The sequence below is a fragment of the Camarhynchus parvulus genome, chromosome 17, assembly GCF_901933205.1.
Source record: "Camarhynchus parvulus chromosome 17, STF_HiC, whole genome shotgun sequence".
Classification (NCBI taxonomy): Eukaryota; Metazoa; Chordata; class Aves; order Passeriformes; family Thraupidae; genus Camarhynchus; species Camarhynchus parvulus.
Genome location: NC_044587.1, coordinates 2,123,976 through 2,150,322, shown reverse-complemented (window position 1 = coordinate 2,150,322; position 26,347 = coordinate 2,123,976). Strand labels below are relative to the sequence as shown.

At 55.0% G+C, this 26,347-nt stretch overlaps 1 protein-coding gene across 6 annotated transcripts in view; it reads right to left on the bottom strand.

Annotated features, from left to right (window-relative positions):
* KCNT1 (potassium sodium-activated channel subfamily T member 1) overlaps window positions 1-26,347 on the bottom strand; it is a 75,470-nt gene that overhangs the window by 13,481 nt on the left and 35,642 nt on the right. For 4 of the 6 annotated variants that reach the window (XM_030961358.1, XM_030961362.1, XM_030961361.1 and 1 more), the window contains exons 3-15: window positions 9,197-9,276; window positions 7,711-7,810; window positions 5,999-6,055; window positions 5,636-5,684; window positions 5,429-5,488; window positions 4,634-4,708; window positions 4,207-4,290; window positions 3,724-3,818; window positions 2,702-2,882; window positions 2,461-2,625; window positions 1,598-1,734; window positions 628-691; window positions 122-230 (exon numbers count right to left, since the gene is read on the bottom strand). In XM_030961358.1, the coding sequence (XP_030817218.1) occupies window positions 122-230; window positions 628-691; window positions 1,598-1,734; window positions 2,461-2,625; window positions 2,702-2,882; window positions 3,724-3,818; window positions 4,207-4,290; window positions 4,634-4,708; window positions 5,429-5,488; window positions 5,636-5,684; window positions 5,999-6,055; window positions 7,711-7,810; window positions 9,197-9,276 (1,256 nt within the window). Of the gene's footprint in view, window positions 1-121; window positions 231-627; window positions 692-1,597; window positions 1,735-2,460; window positions 2,626-2,701; window positions 2,883-3,723; window positions 3,819-4,206; window positions 4,291-4,633; window positions 4,709-5,428; window positions 5,489-5,635; window positions 5,685-5,998; window positions 6,056-7,710; window positions 7,811-9,196; window positions 9,277-15,654; window positions 15,697-25,705; window positions 25,855-26,347 lie in introns of those variants that run through there. The other 2 variants (XM_030961363.1, XM_030961364.1) reach the window with 1 other exon arrangement.

Sequence of the window (26,347 nt, the reverse complement as noted above, 5' to 3'; positions counted from 1 at the left end):
CAGTGCCTGGGAATGGGGTCATTTTGGGGTGATGTTGGGCACTGGGTGTTTCCTCCTCCTGCCAGTCCAGGAGGGCTCCCAGCTGACCAAGAGCTGCTGCTGTGCAGCTGCTCCAGCTCACCTGCAAACTTGACATGGAATTTATTTTCTGGCTTTAAGATCTGAACGTAGAGAGGACAGTTTGGAGCAAAGTCTTTGACAGCCCAGGCCCTCAGGATGGTCTGGTGGTCCTGGACAGGGACAAGAGCAACACGAGCTGCTTGGTTGATGGTTTCTTGGTTGATGGTTTCTTGGTTGATGGTTTCTTGGCTGATGGTTTCTTTTCCCTAAGGCTTCTACCCCTGGGATGAACTGCAAAGCACCCAGCCACCCTGGAGACGTACAGCAAGGGCTCCTCCTGCCCCTGGTGCTCCCCAAACCCAGCACTGATGGGAAACCAGCAGGAGGAAGGTGAGCCCACAGGGCTCAGCCAGCAGTGTGCTGTGCATGTCTCTGTGCATCCCCAAGGCTCTCCTTGGCACTCAGCCCCTTCCCAGCACCCTCCTTTGCCGGGAACATGTGATGCCAACACCACCCCAATCCCTCCTGCCTGAGAAATGCCCCGTGCCCACCCCTGGCTGGACTCACAGCTGCTGTTCTGTCCACCTCGTTCCGGCTGCTGAGGATGAAGCAAGCTTCTCCATTGTCCATCCTGCCAGGAGAGAGCAGAGACCCCATCAGCTGCAGGGCCCACCCCACCAGGCCCCTGCTGTCACAGACATATCTGATGAAAAATCCTTTATTGAGGATCTTTTCTCCTGAGAAGCTGGGAAGCTTCAGCTTCTCCATGTTTTGCTGCTTTGGAATGTGATTTGGAGAATTGTTTGCCCAGCATGTGAAATTGTTTTTACTTGATGACCAATGGCAGCCAGCTGTGTCGAGGCTGTGAGCAGTCACAAGATTTTATTGTCATTCCATTCCTTTCCTTTCAAGCCTTCTGATGAAATCCTTCCTTCCATTCTTTAGTATAGTTTTAATATATCATTTTCTTTTAATATAATATATATCATAAAATAATAAATCAGCCTTCTGAAACATGGAGTCAGATCCTCATCTCTTCCCTCGTTCTGGGACCCCTGTGAACACCAGCACACCCTGCCAGCCCCCAGACCCAGCACAGGCTGGGGTGCCACTGTCACTGGGGTGTGCAGGGTGTCCTGTGGAAGTTTACAGGCAGCCCCGACACGGGAAGAGATGAGAATCTTGACTCCATGTTTCAGAAGGCTGATTTATTATTTTATGATATATACTACATTAAAACTATACTAAAAGAACAGAAGAAAGGATTTCATCAGAAGGCTTGAAAGGAAAGGAAGGAATGGAAGCACAAAAGCTCATGACTCTCAGAGAGTCTGAGCCAGCTGACTGTGATTGGCCATTTTTTAATTAAAAACAACAACATGAGACCAATCAAAGATGCACCTGTTGCATTCCACAGCAGCAGATAATGTTTCAATGTTTACAATTTGTTCCTGAGGCCTCTCAGCTTCTCAGGAGAAAAAGTCCTGGCAAAGGGATTTTTCAGAAAATATCATGGCTGCAGTGTCCCTCTGCTCACTTGGCTCTCATCAGGTCCTGGTCCTTGAGTGCAGAGCCCTGGAGGTAGATGACCCTCTGGGACCACAGGGGGATCTGCAGCACGCGCCGCACCTGGATGTCCATCTCCGTGGGGCACAGGATCACCACGTAGTAATCCTGCAGCAGAGAGGCCACTGCTACAGCAACCTCCTCCAGCCAGCTCTAATCAGCTCTCGGAGGTCACACTCAGGATAGCTCAGCTTCCCTTGGAAGCATAAAAATCAGCAGGATGGCTTCTGTTGCAGTGTTAGAAACAAAAAGGTTTAATAAAAGGCAAAGTGACAAACAGAAAAACCAAGCCAAGTGCTGGACGCTCTTGCTCCTGGCAAAACACTTTACAAAAACAGAGGTTTTTAGAATGGGGGTTCAGGGGACAAGGAATCTGGGCGTGTCCAGCCTTTCTCCTTCTTCTTGGCCTCCATCTTCTGCTCTGATGGTGGCACTTTTAGATTGGTTTAGAGTAGAAGCTCACTGTCTAACATAGGTGATGGATATTGGGAAGTAATTGTAAATATTGTACACATTGTTTTAGATTGGTTTAGAGTAGAAGCTCACTGTCTAACATAGGTGACAGGTATTGGGAAGTAATTGTAAACATTGTACACGTAGTTTTTAGTATAAAAAGATAACACTGCCCTGGGCAGTGTCCTGCTGAGTGGACCTTGGCTGGACAGGAGAAAGAATTTTATAGATAAGATACAATAAACAACCTTGAGACCAAGAACTGAAGAGCTCTGACGTCCTTCTGGGAAAAAAGACTTTCTAACGCATCTCAGGTCGCTCTGACCAGCAGAGACCCTGAGAGTATCCTACAGGACAGTGTGAGCCCGGCCTGGGGCTCACCTGCAGGCGAGGGTGGGCGTAGAACTCGTTGAGGAAGTCCATGAGGAGGTCGATCTTGAGGGAGCTGACGCACAGCACCACGTGCTTCTCGGTCTGCGCGCGGTGCCGGCTGTAGTTGCCCCCCGACTTCTGCCGCTCCATCCACAGGTACACCAGCTCCTCGAACTGCAGGGGGCACGGAGCTGATGTCCCCAGGGCAGGGCTGGCAGCCCCTCCCCGCCCCCAGCCGTGCAGGTCTCACCTGGAGAGGCAGCACCACCAGGGCCACGCAGATCATGATCACCACGAGCAGCTGGGAAGGCCAGATCTTTGGTGTCACGTCTCCGTAGCCCACGGTGGAAAAGGTGACGATGCAGAAATAGAAGGACTTGAAGAGGGAGAGCTTCTCACCTGCTCTTTCTAAGTGCTGGATGCCGCAGGTCCTGGAAGGGAAAAGCCCCATCACGGCAGGGAGCACCCCACACACCTGCAGCTCAAAGCCACCCTGCTGGACACGAGAGTCACCCAAACCTTGCTGGGCCCAAATTGTACCCCCCCCCTCCACCAAACTCATCCAGCAGCAGGGCTGGGAGCACCACTGAGCTCTGAAATAGCATTAGTCATCCACATCAGAGCATGGTCTTTATTGCCAAAAGCTCATGAGCCTAAAAGCCTCATTTCCCCTCCATTCAGCAACTTAATGGTTTAATATGCCTCAAACCCAGAGCAAGGGAGCCAGAGGAGAATTCAAAGCCTAATTCAGAGCTAAATAGCCAGTGATGAGCTCTGCTCCCCTGCCCAAAGGAACACCCTTGATGCTGGCAATGGCAGGGAAAGGGCCCAGTTAATTAGCAGGAGCCCCAGTGGCCAATTACACAAATGACCTGAGGAGCTGTGAGGTGTGGGGGAGGAAGAGCTGGAGCCTGGGAGTGAGATGGGTTCTGGTGAATGAACCATCCCTGGTGCATGAGCCACCCCTCACCTGTCCCTGGGGGATCTGCTGTCCCTGCCCTCGTGTCCACATCCCCCAGCTGCCTCTGGCAGCATCCTCACCCTCACTAAAAACTCCCTGACCAAACCCTAGAACAAGGCAGGATCAGGAGTTTGGCTTAGAAACCCCCTCACAGTGCTGGGGATGGAGCAAAGCAGGGGAAGGTGTGAGGCCTGCAAGAGCCCAGCTCTGCCAGCTGCCCCAGAGGGGCACAGCTGGATTCTGGGGGGGTGGGCACAGCTGGATTCCCAGGATCAGGAGGGGGCTTTAGAGAAGTGGAGAGCAGCACTCACCCCGTGAAAACGAGACACAGGAGGGTGCAGATGAGGATGAGCACCTGGTTGAACATTGCTGACTGTGTCCTTTGGATGGCTCGGTGCAGATCGTTCTGGGGAGACAGGGGAGGGTTCCCACCAGCTCACACAGCCTGGGGGCACCAACTGCTGCCTTGCTGGCTCCAGCAGTTGCCTCCCCAGTGAAGGGCAAGCCTGGATTTAACCCTCGGGAAGGGATGTGCATTCCCATCAGCAGGTGTGGGATCTGAGAGCTCCGGTGGGAACAGGGGAATGGCTGGAACACCTCACCCCAACCACCCCTCTGTCACTGTGGTTTGGACTGTGAGGGATTCCTGGTCACAGCCTGGCATTCCCAGCCTGGCATTCCCTGGCACACACCAAGCTCCAAATCCTGCCCCAGAGCTGGGGGCAACCAAGGGTCCCCTCCCAGTCCTGCTGCCCTCCACATCCCCGAGGAGCTGGAGAAAAGGGATCACTCACAATCATGTTCTCCAGGGCGTACTTGGCCAGCCAGCAGTTCAGAAACACAGGAATGAACAAATTCCGCAAAGGAGGCCAGAATATCTGCAAAACCAAGGGTTGTGTGCAGAGAAATCCACGTTCTTTTAAAAAATAGAGCCATAAGCAGCCAATCCTCCCTGTGTGGAAGGATCCAAACCCAAGCTGAGCTGAAGCTGCCACCAAACAGTGCCCTGCTTCCCTGGCTGCAGCAGAGCAGCTGGAAAGGGAGGATGGGGTTTGGGATAACCCTCCAGAGAAAATCATTATATTGTCAAATATTGAAGGGAAAATTTCCTGCCAGCCTTAAAAACCACTTGGCCAGACACTCATTTGTCTTTATTTCATCACCAAAATACAGCAATTACTACACTGAGAGCCGCTTTAAATGTCACCAGGACACACTCACCGTGATGATGAACGGCACCGTGTTGATCATCTCCAGGATGAAGGAAATGCGAAAAATCTGCTCCCAGATGTTCCCCTGAGGAATTGAAACCAAAGAAAAATTAGATAACCTTAGAAACTTCCCAGAGGACAATTAAAGTGATCCCACTCTGCCACAGACCCTGCTGGATGAGGGAAATACGGTGCAGGAGAGGTGCAGTGGTAGGAGGCACTCTGGGAGCAGGAAACATTCCCAAACTCCTCAGTCCTCTCCACAGCCACTACATCTGTCTGTCTGTCACTGCTGCCACCCAGAGCTGGGGGACAACAACCCTTCCTGCAGGGATGGACAGTGGCAGTGACAGATTGCTGGCACTGGGAGCAGGGGGTGACACAGGGTCTGAGCCTCTGCTGCCAACCCTCCCCCGGTCCCTGAGAAGATGCCATTTGTCAAGGTCACTTTTTCTGGCCATTTCAGGCGGCTTTGGTCCAAAGGAGTCAGCTTGTGCCTCTCCTTGGAGCGGTGCCACTCCCCGGGGGCAGGAGCAGGAGTGACCCTGCCGAGCTCGGGGAGCCTGGGATGTGTCAGCCTGGCACCAGGAACAGCCAGCCGGCATTAAACAACCCAGGATCTCTGAGAAAGCACGGAAAGAAGGGATTCTGCTCTGCACACCCAGCAGCCCGAGGGGGAATGAGACAGGAAAACATCCAGAGGTGGCAGACAAACACATCCTGCCGGGATGAGCAGGCTCCAGGCTGGAGAAATCCATTCCTGAGGGGGCAGAGGAGGCTGAGCCCTCCCGGCCCGGGCTCTCACCTTGTAGCTGAGATAGGTGAGCAGCATGGTCTCCAGGAAGCTGATGAGGGCGATGCTGACCTGCAGGGACACACACGGGGGCTCCAGGGCTCTCTCCAGGTGATGGGAGTCCCCCGAGCCCCCCCTGCCCCCGGGGGTGCCACAGGTGGGGCAGAGCCCCCAGCCCAGCCCCTCCGGGCTCCTGCACACCCAGCAAGGGCTGCTCACCTGCACGGCCCACAGAGGGGTTTTCCTGTCCACCCAAAAGATGTGGGACCTGCAAAGAAACCCAGAGGGGATCTGAGCTCACCTGTCAGGGTTTTCACCACCCCCAGTGCAAACCCGAGGCCATCCCTGACTCAGGAGCTGCTGCTCCCTCCTGCACGGTTTGCTCAAGCAGCCCCTGCACTGGAATTCAGCCATTCCCAAGGGTGCAGCCAATGGATTTGATTCTGGGATGCTGCTCCACATCCCTGGAACAGCCCCAGGACCAAGAAATGGCCTCAGGGAGATGCAGGCAGAGCCACCTCCATCCCTCTGCTCCCCCAGCCTGGCAGGGCTGACCCGGGGCACTGAGCAGCTCCCACTCACCAGTTGATGTTGGTGGACTGGTTGAAGGCTGTGTAATTCTGCTTCTCACATTCCCAGCTGGGGAGAAAGAGCAGGGAAAAGCAGTCAGGGGAGAACAGGGATGCTGGGATTGACCCCCTGGGATCCCTGGGCAGCATTTCCATGGATCCAGACACCCTGATTCCTATAGCCAGGGCTTTGCACAGGAGAAGTCTCCCCCAGGCAGCCTTGGGCATCTCATTACTGGAGGACAAAACCCCTCAGGTGCTTCAGCCCTACCAGAGATGCTGAGGAATGCTGATTCTCCCTGGCACAGGGCTGCAGGGAGCTGGGAATTCCCAGGCTGCAGTTAGCACAACTTGCTGAGCTGCAGCTTCTGGGACGAGGCTGGCTGTGCCCCAGGCCCCTGGCAGGCAGCAGCCCCGAGCTGAGCTCTGCCTGCCCTGCTGGGAGGGCTCTGCTCCCTCTGCCAGCCTTGCTGCTGCCACACTCCCCCGGGAAAATGGGATTCCCTGAGCTGCAGCTGTGCTAGAGCTCTCAAGGATGAGCATCCGTGTCCTGCTTCGTTCTCACAGGCCTGGAAGCGCTCCCAGAACGTGCAGACATGCTTGGGAGCCTGCAGCCTTTACAAGGAGAAAATCAAATCGCCAATTATCCAAGCTCTTGGGGGAAAAAAAAATCACATTGTACATGAGCTAAACGAAGCAAGGACACATTAAAAATAGGCTTATACTGAAAGCCAGCACAAAGCTGATGTGTGGAATCATCCATCACCTCAAGGATCCACACAGTGCACCGTATTTCCCTCTCAAGTGCTTCAATGGGATTTAGTGTTAATGCCTCCAAGGGCCTCAGCCTTCACAAAATATTTGCATGGTGCTGCCCTGGAATGGCTGAGCTCTCCCTGTGCCTGAAGGCCACGCTGAGCCCCTGACAGAGGCAGACAGAACTTGGAAATGAGCATGACCTGAGTTTTTCCATCATGCTCTGCTCAGGGCCAGTAGATGCCCCCACACCCATCCATGGGATGTGAGCAGGGGCCTCCAGCCTGGGAAGTTTTGTTAAAGCCCCAATTCAAACAGCTGTGTGTGGGAATCTACAAAATTAGAGGGGTTTTGCAGGCCTCAGAGACAGCAGAACTGTGGTTAGAGCTAAGCAGCAGCCATGAGATAGGTCAGTAGAAAAATTATTTTAACTTTGCCTGATCAGCCTCCAACCGTTACCCAGATGCTAACAGCTTGCAGCAAGCTCACTTCTTCACTACATCTGACTAACATACAAGTCAATGCCTTAAGAAAAACATTAGAAGATTATCTGACACAACGTACAGATAAATTTGAAAAGCTCCTAGAAAAACAAGAAAAAATCTGAGAAAAATCTGTTAGTATTGTACAGTTAGACTCTGCTAAAAAGACTTGTTGCTTTGCTTTACCAATCACACAAAGCAAAACCACATTGCTACTATCAATATGCTTTTGCTTCGTGTTATTGGTCAAGAAGCTTATAAAGTAAGTTGTAACATTAAGTTCTGTGTCTGCTGCCTGGGATGTGAGCTGCTGGCATTATCATAACCATGTAATGAGACTGATGCTGAACAATAAAACAGCTCAAGGCACGTTCTGCAGCAGCCCCGTGGTCTGTAAATAGCCCCCTTGCTAGTAACAGCTGTGGGGGATGAAAAGCCCATCGAGAGCCGTGGCACAGCCCCAGGAGCCCTGGGGGCACTCGCTCACCAGCCGATGCCCTCCTCGGGGTTGTCCAGCAGCACTCGCACGATGTACAGCAGGCACGTCAGCAGCTTCAGGGAGAAGTTGAAGAGCCGGATCCTCAGGCCTGTGGCGGGAGGGCAGCAGGGATGGGGCAGCATTGCTGGGCATCCCCACAGACCCCAGAGAGCCCAGCAGCCCCCCAGGCCAGCCCCACAGCACAGGAGCCCCCTGATCCCCCAGGGAGCTGCAGCAGCGCTGCCCAGGATTTGCCCAGCTCCACGTGTCCTGCCCAGTGCCACAGACACGGGAGACCAACACAGAGATAAAGAACCATGAGTCAGCTCCTTGCTGACCCCAAAAATGTGAGAGAGACACGAGGAGCTGCTGGAGTGTATCCCCCTCATTAGCAGGCATCCATCTAACAGCAGCAGAGCAGCACTGACCACATCACAGGCACCTTGCAGGAACAGGGATGGTGAGGAAAAGCTGCTGCTTCATCCACTCTGCCTCCCCAGCCAGTTCATGGGGTTATTACTCAGATTACAAGTGAGAAATCCATCACATTTTCATTAAAAGCTTCCCCGTGGGCACCCTGTTGTGCTGCGCTCCAGCTTTTTAGCAAGACAACAGGATGCAGGCGGGAGAAGAAAAGGCAAATTTATAAATTAACGAGCAGGCCCCCTCCAGACAGCTAATGACATCTTGGAGGAAGAAAATAAAAACACCATTAGTCAAGTGGAGACTAATCCCCATGGCTGGAGCAGGAGAGGGTAACTCACAGAGCCTCAGGGAGGCACAGCCAGCTCCCTGATGGGGACACTGGCTCCCTGATGGGGATATTGGCTCCCTGACACCCCCCTGCTCCCAGCCAGCTGTTTGTCACACTGTGGCTGTCCCCAGGGAGCAGAGGTGGCGGGATGTCACAGACATATTTTATTTATGAAAAATCCTTTCCTCAAGATTTTTCCTCCTGAGAAGCTGAGAGGCCTCAAAACCAAAATGTAAACAATGGTTATCTGCTGCTGTGGAATGCAACAAATAAATCCGTGATTGGTCTCATGTGGTTGTTTCTAATTAACGGCCAATCACAGCCCAGCTGGCTCGGACTCTCTGTCCGAGCCACAAGCCTTTGTTATCATTCTTTCCTTTTCTATTCTTAGCTAGCCTTCTGATGAAATCCTTTCTTCTATTCTTTTAGTACAGTTTTAATATAGTATATATCATAAAATAATAAATCAAGCCTTCTGAAACATGGAGTCAGATCCTCGTCTCTTCCCTCATGTTGCGCACCCCTGTGAACATGGTCACAGCGGGAGGGAACCCCATGGAAATCCCCCAGACCAAGCTGACAACAGGCAGCAAAGGGGCAGGCGGCAGCAGTCCCGGGCTGGGGACACGCGGGGACAGGGCCACCAGCAGATGGCAATGGCTCCTCATCCCGCAGGCCGGAGCGCGGCCCTCCCGGCCCGGGCAGGGCCCGGCTCTCGCACCCCGCGCCCGCAGCACTCACTCGATCGCTGGTTTTTGATGAAGAAGAGCTTCAGCCGCTCCTTGAAGGTGTTTTCATTCACGTAGAACTCGACCTGCACCCTGCGGGGAGAGTCCCCAGCGGGGCCGTCAGGGGGGTGGCTGGGCAGGACCCCCAGGAACCCCCAGAGCCCCCAGAGCCCCCAGAGCCCCCTGTGCCCCCATCCCCGCTGGGTGCCCCCGCTGACACCCCACAGTGACCCAGGCTCCCCGCAGCCCCAAAGCAGCAGCAGCACCAGCCAGGAGCCCCAGGGACCCCCAGAGCAGCCGATGTGACCCCGGGCCAGCTCTGCTGGGAACCAGGGCTTGGCTGTGGTTCACACACAGACAGAGAGCAGAGCCACATCCCTTCACACACTTCACAAGGTCCAAAACCTCCCAAAGAGCAGCTCTGGAGCTGCCTCTCCCTGTTTGTCTGCTCCAGCAGAGCAGGAGCTGGCAAGGACAATGTCCCCAGTGTCCCCAGTATGTCCTGGCTCTGTCCGTGCCCTGCTCTGCCTGGGGAGGAGAAACACTCAGCATGGAAGCTGTAAAAAAAAAACAATTCCGCTGTAAACGGAGAAAATTTCCCTTTGTTGCTAAGATACCACTCCTGGACATTCCAGAAAAACCCAGGAGCTGACAACCAGCTCCAAACACCGCCTGTCACCCAGGGCCGCTGGTGGTGGCCCATGCCAGGGCAGAGTGTCACCTGTCAGAGCACTGACAGCATCCGGCAGGGAGGAGCAGCAGGCGGGGCTGGAAATTCCCATCCCTGCCTTCCCTGGCTTCTCCTGCCTCCCATCCCCAGCCCTGTGCCAGCCCCACATCCCAGGGATGGGGCAAAACTCCCCGGGGCTGCATGGGGGCTCCTGCAGGCTCTGGGATGCTGCATGGAGGCTGTGCAGGTAAATCAGTCCCAGCTCAGCTCAGCCGCCCCTCCTGGCTCTTTATCACCGCCCGCAGCCCTTCGCAAAGCCAAATCCATCTCCCTGGATGGCGCTGCTCCTGCTGAGTGCAGCGGCTGCTCCTGCCCCGGCTTTACACCGAGCGCAGCAAACCCTGCTTCTCCCTGGCCGGCCACAAAGGAGTTCAGGGCCGTGGATTCCCCCTCTGGCTGCTTTCAGCAAGCCTAAGGAAGCGCTCCTGTCATTGCTCCTTTCCCTGCTGCTTACAAGAGGTCACCGAGCCCTCACCAACCCAGCCCGGGCAGAGATCGAGGGCAGCAAATTCCCGGTGACAATCGCTGCCATCCCACCCCATCCCGCAGGTGCCAGCTCCGACCACATCCTGATTTATTGGGGATGGAGGGATGAATATTTACCAAACATCCATCCCCAGCTGATCAGGCAGCAAATTGGGAAGGGATTTTACGAGATTTTCACCCCGGGCTCCATCCCAGCCTGAGGGGAGGGGAAGTGGTCAGAGGGGCTCTGCACCACACCTGGTTCGTGTCAGCACGAGAAGGGACAGCCCCAGAGCCCACTGCAGGAGAGAGCAGCAGAATTTACAAGCACGATGCCTGAGGAGCAAACAGCCTCAATGCTGAGCCTCAGACCCCAGCCTTTACACCTGCTGAAATTCATCCTTTCCAGAGCCAGACGCCGCAAATCATTTTTCTGTGCCAGGGCATAAATCAGCTGTCACGACTGCTTACAACGCTGCACACGAGATAATTGCTCCTTCTCCTTATTAAAAATGGCCAGGAAGTGCTGGGAGCTGGCTTTCAGCTCCAAATGAGCACCCCATTCATCAGAGCCCCCGAGGACTGAGAGCCTTGAGGAGCCGCAGATTCCTCTGCCAGACACTTGTCTGGGATCAAAGCAACAAACAGCTGAATAAATCTCTGCCATCAGACAGATGGTTCACTGATCTGTAGAGCTGTGGCCCACCTCGAGACAATGACTGTAATTGCTGGTGGATAAAAGCACTAAATGATCAGATCTAACTCTCTGTGATAAAGTGGCCCACGTATTCATCCATCCCATGGCTGCAGGAGGAAGGAACACTGGGAAAACAACAAAGCAACAAAAAGCCATGTCTTGACTGGGGGGAACAGGGTGTTTAACACTGCAGAGAGATGAGGAAATAGAAGAATGTGGAGGGAACACGTCCCTGTGCAGGCAACCTGCCAAGGCTGAGCCCCAGACCTTTGTGGGGACCCCACCCTGCAGGTGAATCCAACACCCCACAGCTGAACGAGGGATGGCTCTTCCCAGGCAGCAGCACCATCCAAAAGTATCAAAGCTCCTACTCTATTTCCAGCTGAGGGAAGGAGATGATCTCATGTAAAACATACCCTTTAATTTCATTGTCAGGAAGTTAACTGGGAGTAAGAATCAAGCAAAACTCTGACTGCATTATCACCACCCCAAAACACACCGTGACAGCTCTGCCTTCGCAGCAGCTCAGCCAGGATGGGGTGCTCAAAGTGCCCCCTCCCTGCTGCCATGGCATCCTTTTCCAGGTGGGCATCCTTTTCCCACCTGGAGCATCCTTCCCATCCTGGTGCCAGCCCATCCCAGGCCACTCCAAGTGTACCCAGCTCCACAGTTCCCCCACCGAGCCCCCCCATGCCATGCAAACAGCGATGCTGGTACAAGTTTAGTTCCAGCCCTCTGCTTGGAAGTGTAATTACTGCTATTATGCACTTCATAATGCCTGAGCGACTTCGTTTTCTTTGCTCGGTTATTTATTGTACTTTATTAATCTAAGATTAGAGGCAATTTGTTGTAAGATGATGAGTTCCCAAAAAAAGACACAATAGTTTGTTCAGAAGAGTGCAGGATGAAAGGGCAGGAGGAGCACATCACAGCCCACCAGCATTAAAATAGACACTGAGGGGCACAGCCCCTGCTCCAGCCTTTCCATTTCCCCAGAGCTGGGACAGTTCTCTCAAAAAGGAGGAAAACATAAAAAATTTGAACCCATACAGGGACTTCTTGTCCCAGGAAGCTTCTCAAGGAATTTCTCCCTTCATGTAGCAGGATGCAAACAAGACTCTTATGATTTTTTTTTTTTGTGGGGGGAAAAAGTACCTAACGAATCAGCAAAACCCCAGAAATCTCCAACCTGGTGGGTGCCAGCAGCCACCTCTGCCAAGGCAGCCAAAGTGAGACCCCACTTCACCCCTCTGCTCCAGCTGAGCTCAGCTGACAGCTCTGCACCCTCCATGCAAACCCACACGGATCAAACAGACAGAAAATGTGGCTGCACCACGCTGGGATTACAGAAATGTGCTGCTGGCCCCGCTGCGCTCCCCTGGGGACAGGCTGTGGGTACCAGACACGGCTCAGAGGAAGGGGAGGACAGGGCTGGCGGTGCAGGTCTGCAGCATTTCCTCTCCCAGCAGCCCCAGGAGGCTGTGCAGGATGCTCAGAGGGCACCGTGCCATGGCCAGGCTGCCTCCAGCCCTCGCTCAGCGCCGGGAGCAGCCGGTGCCAGCTGGAACCTGAGCAGAGCCAAAATCCTTCCCAGATAAACCACAGAACCTGCCAGGCTGGGGCTCAGGTACCTGCTGATGAAATTTCCCAGGCAGCTCCAGCCCTCCTGATTCCCTTTGGAGTGTTTTTCCTTTTTCCTCCCCACTTTTGTGATGGTGTTTGGACACACGGGTTTCACCAGACGGGTGCCACGGGCGAGTTGTGTGCCCTGTGTTTGCCATCCTCCATCCATCCAGGGTGAGCAGAGGATGGGACAGCTCCAGCCCTGCCCAGGAGAGCTCCCAGAGCAGGGTTTGGGGACAGGAATGGGAATTGCTGAGCAGCTGTGTGCACACAGACAGCCTGGGCGCCTGCCAAAGGCAGCACAGGCAGCGCAGAGCTGCCCCCGCAGTAATTGAACAATTACTCAAAGGAGGAGGAACGGCTTCAAACCCGGGCAGGGATGGCTCCAGGGGCTTCTCCTGCCCTGCCGGGTCCCCCACGGGCTGGGGGATGCTTGGGCTCACCCTCCTGGCAGCATGGAGCCCTGCCCAGGGCTCTGCAGCCGGGGATGTCTCGGATTCTCAGGGCACCACGGAGCACCCGGAGCGCTCCCACTGCGGCAGCTCCTCCCGGGAATCTGGGGCACGTTTTAAACAAAACAGCACAAAACAGGCAGGGAGGGACGGGAGCTGGGGCTGGCTGTGCCTGCTTTGGGAGCTGAGCCCCCCCTGATAATGCTGCTGATCCAGGGAGGGAAGGGGAGAGGGGGGATCTCAGTGCTGGGGGAGGGACAGGACAGCACTGGGGACACCACGGGCAGGGCCAGCATGGTCCAAAAGGCCAAGTATTGCAAACAGGGCAAATCTGCCCGCTTTCAGTGAATTTTCTCATCCCACATCCCTCAGTAGGTGCAGCTCTGAAGCTGCTCTCCCCCTCACCCCAGAATCCCAGGTGATCCTCGGGGATCACAGCAGCACCCAGCCCCGAGGAGATCAGCAGGTCCCACACCAGCCTGGCACAGGCAGTGTCACATCCACCATGGCAATGGCACTGTGCCACCATCGCAGCCACCGTGGCACTGTCAGAATCACCACAGCACTGTCACAGCCACCTTGGCACTGTCAGAGTCACTGTGGTATCACCACTGTCATTGTGGCACTGTCACAGCCACAGTGCCACCACCACAGCCACCGTGGCACTGCCACAACCCTGCCAGGAAAGGCAGCTGCTCCTCCTGGACCCTGCAGCACCAAGAATGATTTCCCTGCTGAGGTTCATCCCAAACCACGACCAGCAGGACCCAGTCCCACATCAGCAAACACTGCCCAGGCAGCCAGGATGCTGGGTCACATCCTGCCCCTCAAGCCCAAGGACTCATTTCTTCAAGGTTTCATGCATTTACCATGGGAATCAATCAGAAAAAAACCCTCCTGTTTTAGTATGGACTGTGATTTTTTTTTTGCCCAAAGAAAGAATTGATATTGCCAAGCACTCTGCAGCAAATTAAACCCAGCTGGGTGCAGGTAATGTCATCCTGGCTCCAGCAGTAATGCTGCAGCTGTATTTTGGGGGTTGAAAAGCAAATTCCAAGCAGCCACTACAGGAAAAATCCCTGCCCAAGAGTAGGTTTGGCCTCCAGGGCCATTTATCTCTCACCATGCCCTGAACCCATCCTGGTGTGCCAGGGGGACAAGGACTGGCACAGACTGCAAAGGGCTCCATGGGCCTGAGGAGATGTAACAGAAATCTCCTGCTTGACTTTTAGTTCTTTTATACATATATGTAATATTTTATTAGGGAGGACATTGCAATGGAAATGGGATTTTTATCGATTCCTCATTCCCTGAAGGCAGCTGTAATCCCTCCCAGCAGCTGCAGAGCTCATTTCCAGGCACCAAACCAAACACTGGAGGAAACAGGGACATGCCCAGGGCTTCAAGCTGTAGATAATAAAATACTTTGGGCTGGAGAGACCTTAAAGTTCATCCTGTTCCACCCCCTGCCATGGGCAGGGACACCTTCCACTATCCCAGCCCTGTCCAACCTGGCCTTGGGCACTGCCAGGATGGGGCAGCACCTCCCATCCAAGGTTTGGATGGTGCTCATGGCGGGGCAGGGGCACCACTTGCTCCGAAATAAGATAATTACACTTCTATTAAAGGTTAAAACCCCCAAAGGGAAGCAGCAATGGGATGGCAGGCTGTGCTCTCTTTGGCCTATTTGTTTTGCAACATTGGAGAGAGACACTCATGAGTCTGCTCCTGTAATTGCTTGTGCTGATGAATCTGCATTGTTTAATTAGGGCTGTGCATGGAGCTCATCGTTAATGGATAATTGCTGATTTGCTGCTCTCAATTCTTCCTCAATAAACTTATCCTTATTATCCTTTCTTTTAGTTACTGTTAATGAAGTTTTCTTCATACCCTTTTAAAGTTTTGAGCCTGCTTTGCCATACTGCCAATCCCATCTCACAGCAAGAAATGAGTCAATAAATTCCAGGGGGTGCCCTGGTGTTTGGCCAGCTCCAGACCCACCACAACTGGGAGCAGGGAATCCTCCCCAGGGTGGGAATTGCTGGAGGATTTGCTGCTCCCATGCACAATTTCTGGATGCCCAGAGCAGTAAAGGACAAATCCTGTGTTTATCAGCTCCCTTAAAAGCAGGATCATGGTGGAGCCACAGACTGGGTGGGGTTGGAAGGGACCTTTGAAGGTCACCTGGTCGCAGCCATGGGCAGGGACAATTCCACCGGACCAAAAACCAATTCCACAAGAGCAGAAACCAAACCCCATCCCTCCTGGCCTGGAGAACTTCCATGGATGGACCAGCCACTTTAATCCACAGTAATTAGAGCCAGGATTAACCACAGCTCCCAGCAGCAGGCACTGCCCATAAACCCAGCTCACCGCGTGCTCCAAACACCCCAAATTCCAAGGGGGGTTTTGCCCTGTGGAGAGCAGGGTCAGCTTTACCCCAGGGCAGGCCAGGGTCCCCTGTCCCTCCCCGTGGCGCCGGGAAATGCAGGCAGAGAACTTACTGTGAGAAGGAGGAATCCACGCTGAAATCCTCGGCGTGAGGCCTAAGAGCGAGAGCAGCACACAGAGCGTGAGGGAACCCCGGCCCCAGAACGGCCCCGACGGGGCTGGGACACCGGGGCTGGGACACCGGGGATGGGACACTGGGGATGGGACACCGGGGATGGGACACCGGGGATGTCCCCACTGGGGATGTCCCAACGGGGCTGTGACACCAGGGCTGTGCCACCAGGGATGTCCCCACTGGGGATGTGCCACCAGGGGTGTCCCAATGGGGCTGTGACACCGAGGACGCGCCACCAGGGCTGTCCCCACTGGGAATGTCGCACCAGGGATGTCCCCACCAGGGATGTGCCACCGGGTATGTCCCCAGTGGGACAGTCCCACCAGGGATGTGCCACTGGGAATGTCCTACTAGGGATGTCCCCATCAGGAATGTCCCACCAGGGCTGTCCCCACTGGGGATATCCTGCCAGGGATGTCCCACTGGGGCTGTCCCCACTGGGAATGTCCCCTCGGGGGCTGTCCCATCGGGGCTGTGCCACCAGGAATGTCCCACTGGGGATGTCCCCACTAGGGATGTCCCCACTGCGAATGTCCCCACCGGGGCTGTGCCACTGGGAATGTCCCCACCAGGGCTGTGCCACCAGGGCGGTCCTGCTGGGAATGTCCCACTGGGAATGTTCCCACTGGGGCTGTCCCACCGAGGCTGTCCTCAGGAGGATGTCCCACTGGCAATGTCCCACCTGGAATGTCCCACTGGGAATGTCCCCACCAGGGCTGTCCCCAGCAGCAGTGCCAGCACCACAGGGACCAGCAGCCACCCAAGTTCTCAGCCAAGGTCACACCGTGCCTGGGACGTGTCCCTGCTCAGCTCCCAGTGCTGCTCTGCCAATCACAGCCCCTCAAGGCCTGGCCTCTGTGGATAATCCCAGGTTCTGGGCCTGTTTTATGCCTTTTGGTTTTTAAAGGGTTCTCCCAAACGGCCTCGCTGCCCTGCCTCTAATGGGGCCACTCCTGTGCACAGAAATTGGGCTTTGCAGGTTTGGTGCCATCAGGAATCAGCGCTGTGCCTCTCCTGGGCTGCTCCACAGACACCAGTGATGCAGAAAAGGGGAAAGAAAATAGAGCAAAAATAAACCAAAAATCAAATAACAGAGGAATGATGAGGGGGATGAGGGAGTCAAGGCAAGGGGAGGAAGAACACGGAGAAAAACAGGAGTGGGTGGGAGGCAAAGGGCCTGTGCTTGTGTACTGTACATCCCACAGACAGACAGACAGACAGACTGACAGCACAGGGCTATCCAACACAGCAATTCCAGCTGCAAAGCAAAAATCCCCTTGTGAAAAGGATGCTGTCACCAAGACACCCAGGGATGGCCCTGGGTCCCCGTCTCTAACTGAGCCTGAGCCCTTCCCTGTCCCAGCAGTGCCCTCCCTCCTTTCCTGATTTACTGCGAGCCAGGGACATCGAGAAATATCATCACAGCCAAGGGGCCACTGCAGAGCATAAAGATTTTTCTTGCCTTTTGCTTTTGCTTTACAAGTCTGCAGCGCTCCAGCACAGTTCAAACTAAATAAAAGCAATAAATTCACATTTCAGCAGGAATGCAGGCCAGGAGGAAGCTGATCCATCCCTCAGCTGCACGGAGCAGCCTCCCTGGGACAGGATTTATTTTGCTCCCACTCCTGGGCTCTGCTCTGTGCAGAGCCTGGGGAGGAGCTCATTGCTCCTTCCTCCATCCCAGGTTGCTCCAAGCCCTGTCCAACCTGGCCACAGACATTCCCAGGGATAGAGCACCCTGTGCCACCCTCACAGGGAAGGATTTCTGCCCAATATTTCATTTAGCCCTGCTTTTTATCACTGTGAAGCCATTCCCCCTTGTCCTGGCACTCCTGGCCCTTATCCAAAGTCCTTCTCCAGCTCTTTTGGAGCCCATTTTTACTGGAGGCTGCTGTAGGATCTCCCCAGAGCCTTTTCTTCTCTGGGCTCAGCTCCTGCCCTGCTCCCTCCTGCCATTCCCTCTCTTCCCTGTTCATTTCCAGCTTTCTCCTGGAGCACTAAGTTAATTCCCACCAAAGTTCTCTCTCGTGCCACCTCTGACAGCAGGAACGAGCCCTGGGGTGGCTCTGCAGCTGAGCTGTGCCTCAGAGCAGCCCTGGCATTCATTCCTGCCCAGCACCTTGGCTTCGTGCAGCTGCAGAGCTGGGGAAGGAGCCTGGGCTGGCTCCTGCAGCTCAATTGGATTATCCCCCTGAGCACGGGGGCTGCTCGGGCCCCTCCTGCCCTTGGTTTGGAGCAGGGGCCTTTCCTGCCTCACAGGGATCTTTATGGGGAAAAAAATCAGCAAATTATTTGGTTTTCTCCTCATCTGGTGCCAGCTGGCAGCCGGGGAGGGTGGGGGAACAGGAGCTAATTCCAGCTGCAGAGCAGCACTCCTGAAAGCCAAACAGCCAAAAAAACCCACACAGATCAGTGGGGTCCTGCAGGACAGGAGGGTTCTGGAGAACTGGGGTCTTCCCCCAAACCCACGGGCTCTGTGCCTCTCCCAGAATCAGCCACAATAAACATCTCACTCACATGGAGGCATCACCAGCAAAGGGGATTCCAAAGTCATGGACAGACAGAAACCCCCCCAAGGGTGGCTTTGGCCATTCTGTGCCCTGGTTAAAGCACATGCAATGAAATAACCTATAAAATAACCTCTTTTTTTGGTTAAAAAAAGGTGCTTTTGGCTCCCAAATGAGTGAATTTTGTTGTGCTGGTCACAGAGGGAAGAAGTGATTTGAGGTGTCCCACTGAAACCTCTCCTTCTTCTCACCAGGCACCCAAATTCTCAGCAACAGCCCAACTGCTGAGAAAATATGGAGATTTCCCCAAGAAAACCAAAAATCATTCCAAATCTCATCTGGAAAACAGCCATTTTCCAGATCCCAAAACCACTTTAACAGTGATTTATGATATACAGAACCTAAGCCACTTAATGGAGTCAGAAAGGTTACTCTGGCTTTTAATGTGTTTTAGATAATCTACTTCAAATTGACCTTTGGATTTCATGCAGATCTGGCTCAGTGAGAGCAGACAAAGCTCAGCTCGTCTCATTCCCATGGAAAACAGCGACAGCACAGGCACCCAAAGGACCTTGGCTGTCCTGCAGGGTCCAGGAGAGCAGAGCTGTCCCCACCCAGGACAAGCTGGGGTTCCCTGGTGCTGCCAAGCATCCCCCCCATGCCAGGCTGGCCCAGGCTGCACCTCCCAGACCCCAGGGCAGAGCAGGGAAGGGTGGCAGAAAGGAGAGGAGCAGAGGGGGAAGGAACTCCTTGGCTGCTTCAGGTCTGCCCCCACCTTTCAAGCTGCAGCCCCTGACAAAAGGGGAAGGCTCTGTCAGGAGGTGAGGAGACAAAAGGCACGTTTATTATTAGAACAAAGCCAGAATAAAGCTGGCTTATGTAAAAGAGACAGCAGCCCACCCGTGCTGGAGGCTGAGCAGCACCTTCCACCTCATCCTGCCTCCCCTGCTCTGGCTCCAGCACCTCCCAGCAAAGGCAGGGAGCCCTGAGCTGGGCAGGGTGTGCACAGCACCCCAAGGTCTGGGCCAGCAGAACCAGCTCCCTTCTCTCCAGGGAGGAGGCAGTTCCAGCTGCAAAGCCACCAAATAATCCCCTTGTGAAAATGCTGCCACCACAACGCCCAGGGATGGCCCTGGGTCATCTGCCACCCAGATCCTGCTCTGCCAGGGCACTGCAGGATCTGGGTGGCATTGATCTCCTGTGCCTCATGCAGATAATGGGAGGCTAAGTGCTGTCCCTGTGCTCCAAGTGGGACAGAGGGACAGAGCAGCTCAGCCCAGCTCACACAGGGTCCTGCTCCCTCCCAGCAAACTCTGCTCCTTCCACCGCTGTCTCCTGAATTTTTGGTAAATGAAGAGCATTAAAAATTCACTTCTGGTGGTGCATTTCCTATTCCATTTACAGCCATCCTTTCCAAGCAAACAAACAAAAACATCCATGCCTTGACTTGAAGCCTCTGGAGTTACAGACACGAGTAATGACCTGCCAACACTGCTCCTGGCTTCAGGCTGCTTTAATAACCACTTGCAAGGCTCAGAGGCATTTCCAGGCCGGGGTGGAAAGGTGTTAAATGTGATGGCTTTCTCCCCTGGCTTTGGGAAGGGTTTAATGCCTTTTCACCCTGCTCTGGAAATGCCTTGGAGGCAGGGTCAAGGCAGGGGGGTGAGGATGAGCCAAGCAAGGTCAGTGCCTGGGGAGGCTCCCCAGAGCAGAGCTCATCCTCCAGAGACAGGAGCTGCACCACGGCTCCTACCATACTGACAGAGAGAAACTCAGCCCAAAATAGCCTGATGTGAGAAGGACAGATGGGAGGAGATGAAAAAAGAAAGTAAAGAGTGGGAGAGGGAGCGAGCAGGAGGAAGGGGAAGGCGAGAGGAAGAGGCACAGGTCTGCTCACAAAGCTGTGAGAGAGGGGAGGGAAGGGCAGCTCCCCTGCCTGCTGTGGGATGGGCAGGGATGACCCCAGGGAAAGGGCTTGAGCCTCAGCTCCCCTGGTGTGGAGGAACTCATCCAGCTGTGCTGGTGGCACCTGGAAAAGCCCCCAGCAGCTGCAGAGGTGCCACAGGGACAGGCAGTGCCACCGGAGCAGCCCCACGGGCAGGGAGCAGCAGGAGTGGGCTCAGCTGCCTCCCAGGGTGCTGCTGCTTCAATCACAGGAGCTCTTTTGCTTGGCATTCCTCTGCAAAAGGAAGCTCACAGCTCACAGCTCACGCACACAAAGTTTGGGAAGCAGCGGGCGCGGTGCCAGGGCTGCAGCAGCCTGGCTGCAGCTGGACAGGCTGATCCCAGCCCAGGGGCCAGCCTGGCCTGGAGGGACCTTCCAGAGAGCTGTGCCTCTCCCAGAACAGCCACAGATTCACTGAGCTTGGAAAGCACCTCTAAGGCCATCAAATCCACCATCAAACCTCACCCCAGCAGTGCCAAGCCCAGCACTGAGCCATGACCCCACAACCACACACCATTCTGATCCCTCCAGGCATGGGGGCTCCGCCTCTGCCAGGGCTGGACAATCCTTGTGGTAGAGAAATGTTGTCCCAAATCCAACCTAAATCTCCCCTGGCACAACTTGAGGCCGTTTCCTCTGATCCCAGTGATTGTTTCTTGCAAGAAGAGACCGATCCCACCTGGCTAAAGGCAGATGGAGAGGGCAGGCCCTGCCAGGCCTGGGCAAAAAGGCCCTGCAGATGCTCAGGCTGCTCTGACACACAGCTCCCTGCCCTTGCTAATGAGCTAAATGAGTCCCTGCAGTCCTGCCCAGTGGCTGATCCTCGTGGGGGAAGGACTGTGGGCAAATTTGGAGGTGGGATGTGAGACCCTGACGTGCCACGGACCCCCATGGCCCACTCAGAGCAGTGCCACCTCTACAGCAAGCAGGAAAGGCTCCCCTGAGGGGGGAACGTGCCAATGCCCGTGCCCTGATGGGACCTGGTGGGGATGAGGATCCCAAAATAACCAGAGCAGAAGCCCAAGTGCGAGTGCTGAGCGTGGCATCCTTGGGTGAGATCGTGGCTGCCTGTCAGGGCTATGTAGGGCACCGAGATCCTGGCAGCTCCCCAGGGCCGTGGGAGGAGAGCTCAGCCCTCCCAAAGCTCAGCCTGCTCCCCCAGCCCTCCCAAAGCTCAGCCTGCTCCCCCAGCACCCAGCCCAGCCCTCCCAAAGCCTGCTCCCCCAGCCCTCCCAAAGCTCAGCCTGCTCCCCCAGCCCTCCCAAAGCCAGCCTGCTCCCCCAGCGCCCAGCTCAGGCTGGCATCACCCTGTGCCCACAGGGCAAACCCTTTCTGGGTCTGTCCCCTTTCAGGGAGAGCCTGGGCTTTGGGAGGTGGGCACCACACACAGGAGCAGCCACAACACTTCCAAAAGCTGGAGGGAGCTCAGGGCTGAGCCAGGCTGGGACACGGCCATGCCAGGGCTGTCCCTGCAGAGGAGAGGCCACAAGGCTGGGAGGGTGGGCAGAGCTCGGGGCCCTTCCAGCACTTTGGGGCAGCTCCAGGGCAGGAAAAGAAGCAGCCAGGCCTGAGCCCTCCCTCACAAGGTGACACTGGTGGCCTCAGCTCAGAGAGCAGGGCAGGGCCAGGTCTGGCACAGCCCATCCTGGCACCTCCAGCTCAGCCTGCTGGGATTCCTGGCACAAACCCCCATGCCCAGGCAGCAGAGGGGCAGCACAAGAGCCCAGGCTGGAGCTGGGCAAACCCCACACAGGGCATGGCCCTGGCACAGCATTTCTCCTGCACAGACCCCCTCACCCAGAGCTGAGGCTGCAAACCAGCACGGGGCATTTGCTGAGGACACAGAGAGGGCTCTGAAAGGCCTTTGCTGGAAGAAGCTTTTGTTAAAGAAAGGTTAAAAATGAATAAATTGACTTTTTGTCCCTGCAGGAGGGAATTCTGCAGCACAGCAATGGTTCAGCAGGGAATTGTGTCCCATGGAGAGCCCCACCTGGAGAGCTCCTGCAAGCACTGAGTGGCTGCACTGGCCAGACTGGACCCTCTGGGGTTCATTTGTGTGCAAGTGTCAGGCAAAAAAACCACATTTAGCAAGTCCTGTTTGTTAATACCAGGCTGCCCCCGAGGGGGAACAAACATCCATTGGTCAGAAATTCTATTTTCAGACACATTTGGGTGAATTCCTCCCTCTCTGAAGTGCTTTACCTCCAAGAACCTCACATTAAACTCGGCCTAGCAAGTGCTGCTCCTTCCACAGAGGAGACTCCAGCACCTTGTTGACTGTACCAGGGCTGAGGCAGAGTCCCATTTATTCCTGCCAAAAATATCTCAAACTGAGAGACAGGGCAGGGCTGGGGGAGTGTGCAGCCTGAAGGAGAAAGAAAGGGAGGGAAGGATCCAGCTGCTGCCCTGGGCTGCCCCAGGGGAAAGGAGCAGGATCAGCAAGGGAACAATTATTCACTGAGAAGGACCAAACCCAGCACCCAAAGAAGATGAGAAGTGTCCAGTGAGATGTTCAAAACTCAGCAGGACTGGTCCTGAGCCAGCTGGGACAACTTTCAAGCCAGTTCAGCTCCAGGTGCTGTCCAAGCCCAGCTCCTCTGCCATGCTAACCCTCCTCCCAAAGCTCAGCAGCTCAACAGACACAGCTGAGGGGGGCTCAGAAGGGACACAGCCCTGCCGAGGGCTGGGCCAGAGCATCCAAGCCAGACACAAACAGGAATGTTTGCAATCCCTCTGGAGCCCCTCAGCGTGCCCTGGGACAGGCAGTGGTCACAGAGCTGGTTATCTCACAAAAACCTTCGTTTGTGTTTTTAGGGAGATCACTGTCCATGAGATGGGATCCAAACTGATGTTTGCCTGTCCTGCCCCTGCCAGCAGCTCCTTCCCAAGCACAGAGTGTTCTGTGCAGCTCTGCCTCCCCTCACAGCTTCCCCATCAATCCCCCAGCACAAGGGACAAACCTGCCTCAGGAAAAGCCTGGCTTGAGGAGACTCAGCCTCTCCTGGCTGGTTCCAGTCACTCTCACCTGGTGCCAGGGGAGGCTCGGAGCCCGGGCAGCCGCTCTGCATGGCCAGGAGGCTCCAGTTCCATCCCCATCTCACAGCAAGCCCTGGCACACAGAAAGAGCTCCAAGCCTCTTTGCTGGAGGAAGCTTCCACATGGGCAGCCTGGGCTGGTCCCATCCCACCTGCAGGTCAGCAGACACAGGAAAATATCCCTGTGCTGGATGCCCAGGGGCAGCCCTGAATTCCCCCTTTTGCTCCCAAGCTGTGGAGTGGATTTTCCCTCAGATGAATTCCAATCCTTTCCTCCTGTTTTGACTGGGAACCCCTAAAAGCTTTGAGATGCTGCAGTGACTCAGAGACAGAGTAAGGAGGTAAATCAAGTAGGTGAGAACAGATTACCCTGGCTTCAATCATCAGGAGGGATCATTTGCATCCTGAGAACACCCTGTAACACACATCTGCTTCCACCTGCACCTGGCAATTCACCCCCAGCTCCCAGGGACAGTCAGTAACGCTGCTGGAGTCTGGCTTTGGGAGACACAGAGCACCTCAAACTCCCTGCTCATCCCTTCCAAACCCATCTTCCTGCCTTTGGTGCAGCAGGGGAGAGAAGTGCAGAAAGCTCAACCTTCACTGCCAGCTCATGGCTGGGCAGCAGTGCCAGGGAAGGAGGAGATCCTGGGGTGGGAACTAAACCCACAGGCTGTGGCTGGCAGGGCCCTGCCAGGGGTGCCAAAGTGTTCCACCAACATCTGCATCCCTCAGCAGCAGCCTCTTACAGCAAGATTGCTGCAAATCACTTAAATTCCTGTGAAACCCAGGGCATTGGGTCTTTATCCAGCCCTGGGGCACCTTCTCTAGAGGGTCCCCCAAAACACCGTAGTGATGCGATTTTTGGAATTGCTGCCCTCCAGATCCTTGCAGTATCCCTAGTTAATTCTGTGCTCCCACAAAAGACAAGGAGGATCAGCCCTGGGATGAAGGTTTGTTCCCCTGGACTTGGGCAGGAATCCACCCAGCCCTGGGTGCCAGGGAGGAGAAGCCCTCTCGGGTGTTCCATCAGTGCTGAGCACAGGGATGAGTTTGTAGCAGACTCACAGCTGTATTTTCCTGGTCCCTACACTTCTGGTTTGACCACTGACCCTGTCCTGAGGGGACACCACCAGAAATTGGGAGAGCACAGAGAGGAAGCAGTCTTGCCCCAAAGGCTTTGCCCAGGATGTGCCCTCAGAGATCCAGGTACCCCCAGGACAGCTCCAGCTTTGGTGCCTCTTTACAGCAATGAAAGCAAGGCACAAAACCAGACCACAAACAGCCTGACCAGCCCTGGGAGCACACCCAGGCTGCCAAAACATTCTGAGACCACACCAGCTCCAGGGATTTAGTCCCGCAATGCCCGTTCTCAGCCTTCACACGTGTAAGCCTGGCAGAGTCAGTGCCCACCAGCTCCCCGTGTTTGCCCACCCGAGCCCCAGCACTGGAGCCTTCTGGAGGGCTGTCACACCACCCCAGGGACACTCCCAGGTGCTCAGTGTGCCAGGGCTCTGCCTCCCAGCCCTGCAGACCGAAGCGTGTGCCCGGCAGGGCAGCGGCCGTGCCGGCGCTCCCCAGCACACACCTCCCTCCCCGGCTTCCCCAGCTGCTGCTCCTGGCTCCCTGCCACCCTCCCCCCAGACACGCCAAGAGGCAGGAGCTGAGGCATTAATTCATTCCAGCCTAAAGCCTCAAACAAGTAAAATTCCCCCCCTCTGAGCAGGAGCTTCCCTGCCGTGCCCGTTTGCAGCAAACGACATCCTGGGAGATGTACAGTACACAGTCACAGGTGAGCAGCATGGATGGGCTGAAAGGCTGGGGAGATGGTGGGGAAAGAATGGAACAGAAAATGGAGCAAACAGAACGAGAGCTGAATTAGTGACATTTGCATCCTCATCGTAACTAGGGGACCTGGCTCCTTCTGAATCACTGAAATCCCAGTGCAGCACAGAGCATCCTCCTCCTCCTCCTGAAAAACAGCTCCTTCCTGGCTCTACACTCAGCTCTGGGCTTGCAGGAAGGCTGCAGCATTTCCTATGGCAGCGCTTTTTTTTTTTATTATTGCAGTTACAAATGAATTATTGCTCAGATGGGGGACTGAGCATCTCTCCTGCCACACAAACATGGTGATAATGCACAGTGGGTACTGTGGCGTTAGCAGTGTAAATAAGCTCGGGGTTTCTGCTGCACAGGGAAGGTGCAGTGCAAGTTAACAGTGGTGTGTGGCAGCCCCATGGTCTCAGGCTGCCATTCAGACATGCTTTAGGCATATAAAAAGAAAAATAAAAAATCAAGAAGCACCTATAAAAAATTTAAAGGAACTGGTTTCCTTCTGCTCCAGCTCCCTCTTTCATAACACAACTTTAGAGCTGCCGTGGCTCTTTAACATAGGATTGATCCACCACCCGTCCAGCCCGTGGAGGCACTAATCCTTTCCCTCTCATTTCAAAGAGAAAAGGTGCTGCCTCCCCCCCAGCCTCCCCAGCAGCCCTGCAATACCTTTGTCCGACATCACTCCCCATGGATCCCATCCTCCGAGACGGTAACAAGGGGCTCACCCCGTGCACATCTTCTGTCGTGCCTGCTGGGACGGTTTTGACATGGGAATTGCTCTCTGAAGGGGAATTCTTCAGCTTGGCTCTTGCCATCCTGCCAGCCTTGGCTGCCTGTGTGAGTTGCTCCTGCTTCCCCCCTGAACTCTCTCACACATAGCAATCCTCACCGCAATCACTTTAGAGCTGTCGGCACGTACCATCTCCTTCCTTCTTCTCTCTCCCCAGTCACGGCTGCTCAGTGGAACAATCCTGCCCTGTGCATTTATTTTGGTAGTGAGGGGAGTCAAGGCAAACTCTCTGGCCTTGCTGCCGCAACAAATTTGGTGCAAAACCGCCGAGAAAACGTCCACGATGCAGAAATCTCTGAAAAGGCTTTGTTTGCTAAATAATGAAATTGCCTTGCCTGACTCTGTCAAAAGAAGGATTGCACTGCTCTTATCACCACAGGCAGGGCAGGGGCTGGAGGATTATTTTTTCTCCCCATTGCTGTTTTTTGGTAGCAGCATGAGGAGGAGGAAGCTATTTTATCTTGTTCCTCTGTGCACAGAGCAGCGTGCTCGCTGCGTGCCAGGGAACACACTCAGCA